Source organism: Neolamprologus brichardi, chromosome 23, assembly GCF_056152115.1.
Source record: "Neolamprologus brichardi isolate AB-2024 chromosome 23, ASM5615211v1, whole genome shotgun sequence".
Lineage (NCBI taxonomy): Eukaryota > Metazoa > Chordata > Actinopteri > Cichliformes > Cichlidae > Neolamprologus > Neolamprologus brichardi.
Genome location: NC_142125.1, coordinates 40104568 through 40111380, shown reverse-complemented (window position 1 = coordinate 40111380; position 6813 = coordinate 40104568). Strand labels below are relative to the sequence as shown.

Below are 6813 nucleotides of genomic sequence, written 5' to 3'. Positions count from 1 at the left end.
CCATAATTTGTGTATCTGCAAATATCCACCTTCTGTATTTTTCATATGAAAGAAACGATACTGTGGTGGGGCTTGCTAATTTCTTGTTTTTGATTTATGTATGTTTTGTTTTGTTTTGCTTTACTTTTGTTTCATATGTTGTTTGTTTAATTTAAGACTAAAAAAAAAAATTTAAATGAATGAGAGGTAAAACTTGAGGGACAAATAAGTAAATACTTCTACCTACTCCTTTTCAAACAAATAATGGAATAATATATTGTAATGATTGTGAAGGCTCATGTTTGAAATGTTTGAAATAAAAATGAACTGAACTGAACTGAACTGTTGTTGTTCAGCTGAAGTCTTCTTCCACACAACATGATGAGTGCCGCCTGCTCCAATCAGAGACGAGGTAAAATGCAGCACTGTTAAAACAATGAGATTAACGCTGCATTAAAATGAGCATTTAGCACATAGAGATGATTAAACAGTTTAAATTGAGTTAATTATTTATAAGGCAGTTGCTACACATTAGAGCTCTGAAACGTCAGATTGGACACATTCAAATGTTAAAGCTTTCTCTCTCACAGACTAACAGAAGAGACGTGGAATCACTTTGGTTTGTCTCCAGATGCAGTCTGTGCTTCATTCGGTGGAATGGTGCAAAGTTTAAGAGTAAAGACAGAATATAAAAAGAGAATTCAGATATGGCTCCAGTCTGGGACAGATTGGGTCTAAAGCACAAGTTACCATGGCAATATAGCCCAGTAAAAAGCAAATCATCTTTGTAGGACATAAAACCCAGAGCTAACCCTAAAGTTACCTGGTTAAGACAAAACTGTGCTTCATTTTTTGTGACTATTTACATTGTAGACTCTCACTGAAGGGATCAGAACTATGAATGACACATATATGGAATGATGTAGCAAACCAAAATGTTAAAAACAGCCACCCTTTGTTGTGATTATTGCTTTGCACACTCTTGATCTTCATGAGGTCACCTGAAATGGTTTTCCAAGAGTCTTGATGGAGTTCCCAGAGGTGCTGAGCACTTGCTGACTCTATTGCTTTCACTCTGTGGTCCATCTCATCCCAAACCATCTCGATATGGTTTAGGTCAGGTGACTGTGGAGGCCGGGCCATCTGCCTCAGCACTCCATCACTCTCCTTCTTGGTCAGATAGCTCCTACACAGCCTGGCGGTGTCTTTGGGGTCATTGTCCTGTTGAAAAAAAAAAAAAGATGGTGGTCCAACTAAACGCAAACTGGTTGGGATGGCATGTCGCTGCAGGATGCTGTGGTAGCCATGCTGGTTCAGTGTGCCTTCAGTTTTGAATAAATCCACAACAGTGTCACCAGCAAAGCACCCCCACACCATCACACCTCCCCCTCCATGCTTCATGGTGGGAACCATGCATGTAGAGACCATCAGTTCACCTTCTCTGTATCAGTCAAAGACATGGCAGGTGGAATCAAAGATCTCAAATTTGGACCCATCAGACCAAAGCATGGATGTCTACTGGTCTAATGTCCATTCCTTGTGTTTCTTGGTCCAAACAAATCTCTTCTGCTTGTTGATCTTCCATAGTAGTGTTTTCTTAGCTATTTGGCCTTAAAGGCCTGATTCACACAGTCTCCTCTGAACAGTTGATGTAGAGATGTGTCTGCTACTGGTTATTGGTCAGATGAACACACTGCTTCTGAGTCCTCAATCTTAATGTTTATTCCCTGTTCACTTTTCTTAGGTGGAGAATGTTTGTCCTACCAGCTTCTTGGTTTTCCCAGTGCTAATCTGGAGGCGGAGCTGCTGGCACCAGTCATCAAAGTCCTCAGTCAGTCTTCTGTACTTCCTGTCGTCCCCATTTACCAGTAATTACTGAATCATCAGAGAACTTTTGCAGGAATCATTTATCAAAAGTGTAGGAGAAGTCATATTGTGAATAAAAATGGAGTCAGGGTGCTTATACTGCAAAATTCCCATTCAGACACATAATTATGGGCACTTGTGTACTGAGGGTGGTTGGTAAGACTCACCAGGATCCATGTGGTGATGGTCCACACCTGTGTAATCCAGCTGGTCCTTCGGGATTGTGGGTATAATGGTGTTGAAAGCACTGGATAGATCAAAGGACATGATTGTCATAGAGCCCCAAACACTTTCCAGGCGAGGGATTGATGTCAGAGGTGGATGACAGCATCATCTACCCTAATGTTGGTGTAGTAGGTGAACTGAAAGGGGTTCAGCAGTGAGCTCACCTGGGGCCGAAGACCAGCTCTCCAGGGTCTCCATCAGATGTGATGTCAGAGCCTCCAGCCTGTAGCTGTTGCTCATTTACATCTGCCTAATTGATCATTTATCCTCAGCATACTTTTCAGTTCCCTTGGCTGAAACCGGACAACATGTAAAGTCTGAATTCAAACACAGGTTGGGGAAACCTGCACTGAGCTAACTGACAACAATTTCCTGTATGACATTTGATCAGGTCTTTTAAAACTTCCTGTTAATCAGGCAACATTCTCAAGCTGCTAATGCACTGTTAAGAAAATCATAGCTTAATCCTCATAGCACAGTCACAAGAAAACAAACAAACATACAGTCATGTGGAAAAGATTGTTTTCATAGGAATCTATAGCATACTCTGAAAAACTAAGAACACTCCAGGATTCAGTCATTTATAGAGCCACCTTTCAGCAGCAATAGCGTCACCAAATTGTTTCTGTATGACTATCAGTGTTTCACAAGGACGTTTGGCTCACTCTTCTTTACATTGTTTCTTCAGATCATTGAGGTTTGTGGTATTTATTTCAGTACAGCTCTCTCAAGTTCCCTGCACTGAATTTTAGGTTAAGGTGTGGACTGTGACCGGGCCTTGAGTGCAGGAAGAAATAAGGATGCAAGAAAAAAAAACAACAAAACTTTAAAATAAAACATGACTCCCTTTTCCTATTGGGAAAAAATATATATCAGCGTGTGGCATTTGGTACACAAAGATTGCATTATCACGTATCTAGTTAGTGTGATAACATCTAGAGTTATTGCATTCATAGAAGTTTCTTCTGCTCTCAGAACAGATTCAGTTGTTCACAGTTTTGGCACACGGTGCATTACCAGGCTGCAAACACTCACAAGGTGTTGAGTTGTGGTCATGAAAAGAACAAAGTGGTTAGCAAAAATTCTGTGATGCAGTGTCATCTGACGGTTGACAAACCCTCAGTCTAGCCACAGTGTGACAGCACGGCTTTGCTGAAAGTCACGTATTGAATATTTTCTCATGCAGTGTTTTCTGCTCTTTCTTTAATGTTCATTTACTTGACCAAACCTCTGATGTGTAAATCAGATCCAACTGAATGTCATCAGAACATATTATATAATGAAATTTGTTTTCTTTTACTAATAAGTCGAGGATGAGGATTTGGAGAAACATTGAATATAGAAGTTTTCTATCTCGGAAGGTCAGTTTCAATTATGGATTGTAAACTCACTTTAGTAGTCCTCCTCCTTCATTCTTCCATCCATTTTGTGCAATTGATCAGTACCACTGGTAGCAAATTGGCCCCGGAGCATGATCCTTCCACCACCAGTCATAGTCTAGTCTGCCCAGAAAGCTTTCTTTCCAGAAGGAAATTGTTTTTTTGTGGTTGGGATCCTCTCAGTTCACAATAATGACAAATCCCCTTTGATCTAAAGCTGGTCAAAGTGGTTAGCAAAAATTGGGCCAGATTGTGGGATTTTTGGCCCAATTTAAGATGAATTTTCAGTCGTGCAACCGTTTTGGGAATCGGCCCAAGTTTCACCTTAGTCGTGTGTCGTGCATTGTGTAGTACACATGAGGTAACGAGAAGCAATTAACACCTCACGACCAGCTCCCGATCAGCAATCATATGGTTGCAGCCAGAACTTCAAACCTGTTAGAAATTCTGGTCGCCCCTCATGAGGGTATCGCACCGTTGAAGCGGTGCCACGAGCTGATTTAACACAACCTGTCACACTGCACACGCAAACACAGAAATGGAAATGAAAAATACAAAGTAGCATGGCAGTGCAGTGTGTGATCTGGACACAAGCGATGGAAGCCCAACTTGTAGAACGTTGGGAAGCTCATCCGAGCCTTTTCAATGTGGCCTCACAAAATTATCACGACCGCAACAATCGTGAAAAGAGTTGGATGGACACTGCTGCTCAATTGCAGCTGTCTGGTCAATGTTTTTCATTAGCAAGTTTGCAAAGTTGATGGTGGTGTGTGTGTGTGTGTGTTAAAGATAGAGAGGGAGAGACAGATTTAGTGTTATAAGGTTCACGTTGTGGACGCACAGTGTGAGCACTCAGGTCGCATCAGAGCATCGGGCCACATATTGTGAGACCATGCATCGTGACCTACGACCTTCTAACCCAGGGGTGGGCAATCTCAGTCCACGAGGGCCGGTGTCCTGCAGGTTTTAGATCTCACCTTGGGTCAACACACCTGAATCACATGATTAGTTCGTTACCAGGCCTCTGGAGAACTGCAGGACATGTTGAGGAGCTAATTTAGCCATTTAAATCAGCTGTGTTGGTTCAAGGACACATCTAAAACCTGCAGGGACACCGGCCCTCCAGGCCTGGAGTTGCCCACCCCTGTTCTAACCCCTTCGATTCAATCATACAGGGTTGAGCAGGAGCTGAATAACGCGACTGAAAAAAAATCACACAGTATATGCACAGCTTAAGGGGGACACTTCGGGTCTTCTTGCAGACCGTGGCCAAATGGTAACACATCCAAATAACTTGTTTTCTCTAGTCAACTGTATCCCTCTATTTTAGTTGAGATTGCTCATGTCAAACATTTAAGAGTTTAGACTGTTTACTGCGAGTTTTCCTACAATTAACACAAACACAAATATCATCTGGCTTTTAGTATCGCGGTATATCGTATCGTCTCCCCTGTATTGTGATACATATTGTATCGCCAGATTCTTGCCAAACACACCCCAACTGTGCAACTGTGACATTCATCAGTATAACTGACAAACAAAACAACAACTACACTACACACTAACTATAGACTCCAAACACGCTAAATGTCACAAAACTCTTAAATGCAACATGTGGAACACACAAATCTAACTGGTTAACATAAAAAACATTTTAGCTGGAACACTGGAGCTGTGAGCTCGGTACACTCTGTCAGCTCCAAAAACATCAGAGCACTTTTTAACATAATTACAAGGAACATTTTTATTAATCAACTTCATGTAATATTTATTATGTTTGGTGCATTAATTAAAAATTCACGAGCTTTTGCTATTAAGTATTAAACCAAACATGTGTAAAACTGTACACAGACAGAGACTAATATCTTTACATATTTGGCCATGCAGACAAACTGCTTATAAATTGTTTAAGTTGCTTTAAGTTATTTTTTTGCAGTCATGTTTGTGTAGCGCTGCATGTTGATGTATATATGCCATATGTGGGCTCAAAGACACGAAGCTGACAGGAAATGTGGTTGCTAAGCTGCTGCTATGTGCGCTGAATCTATTTATGGCTAAGGCAGTTGTGAAGTATAAAAAGGGCTGACATGAAAATCACTGATCTTTTTTACTTTTGTCCCTTGGCTTTCTTTAATGGTCCTTTTTGAGTGATCCTCAGCTCGACACAGGTCAGTCTTTAGACTTGTTATATTTTAACTTTGATTTTATGTCTCTTTACTTTTGCATAATCTTTTACTTGAGTGTAATAAAACTTCAGGTCACGATTAACTTTTTCATCCGAGTATTTAAAACAATGTTTATATTTAAAAAGATGTTAGTTTGTCCAATTTCTCATGAGTGCAGATGTGGTAAAAAAAAACAAAAAACATATTTTTTATCATTTAAGTACAAGTACATGTGCTTGGGTTAAAATTAGTGTAGTAAACTTTGAGATTAAACTGATTCAACTTCTTTACTCAAAAGTGAGGAAAATAAAATCTCTAAAATGTACTTGAGTGCATTTTAAAGCCTATTTCTACAATCTATTTTGGTGCAAAGCTAAACAAACCTCATTACTAATATAATAAAAAATATAAAGAAATTAAAACTTTATTTAAACTTAAATTATAATTATAATGAATATAATATGTTATCTTTTGTAACACAAGTAGAGAAAAACAAAGTTTTAAAAAAGTTCTATTTGCTGTTGTCAACATTGTAAACAGGCCAACTGACCTCAACACCTAAATGTTTGACGTTTCTATTGTGAGCTCCAATAGATGTGGCAGACATGGCAGAAACACATCAGATAGAATGATGCAGTGGAAGTAAAACCTGGAGCTAAGAAATTAGAGTGCTAGTCAACTGGTTCAGGTGTAGCAGGTGGGCTGATCCTCCTAATTGCTCACAAGTATTTGGCTGCTTCACTTCGTTTGTTCCAAAAAAAAACATGTCAGCTTTTAGATGCATGTTGACTTTTTACTTTCCTAACATGCCTATTTTTCATATTTTACTTGCATGTATCATATACAGTCAACTTTACATGATATCTGTTTAAACAAATATTCATCTTCATTCAAACTGATCTTACATGCAGCTGCTGTTCATTCACCCATTTAGTTTATTAACTTATAGCAATTAATCTGACATTTCAGAGAATTTCCTTCCCTGAAGATCTTCATTGATCCTTGTGTCAGAGAGCCGACTCCCACCAAACACTGCACTGCACAACAAATCACTCTGCTAACTGAAGAAAGAGGTAAAAGTAATACATCTTTACCAGTTGTTGTTTTGGTTCATCCAACTGGGATCATCCAGTTTGTCGTATTAAATGTGTATTTTAAATGTGTTTTAATGTGTGAGCATGTTCAAATGGTAAAACGTT

The 6813-nt window shown here is 39.5% G+C and overlaps 1 protein-coding gene across 1 annotated transcript in view; it reads left to right on the top strand.

The window, feature by feature from the left end:
• Positions 1-357: 357 nt before the first annotated feature.
• Positions 358-6813, top strand: part of LOC148096365 (uncharacterized) — a 101115-nt gene continuing 94659 nt past the window's right edge. Inside the window, exons 1-2 of the mRNA XM_087836395.1 lie at positions 358-391; positions 1724-1810. Coding sequence (XP_087692521.1) covers positions 358-391; positions 1724-1810 — 121 coding nt within the window. The remainder of the gene's footprint in view (positions 392-1723; positions 1811-6813) is intronic.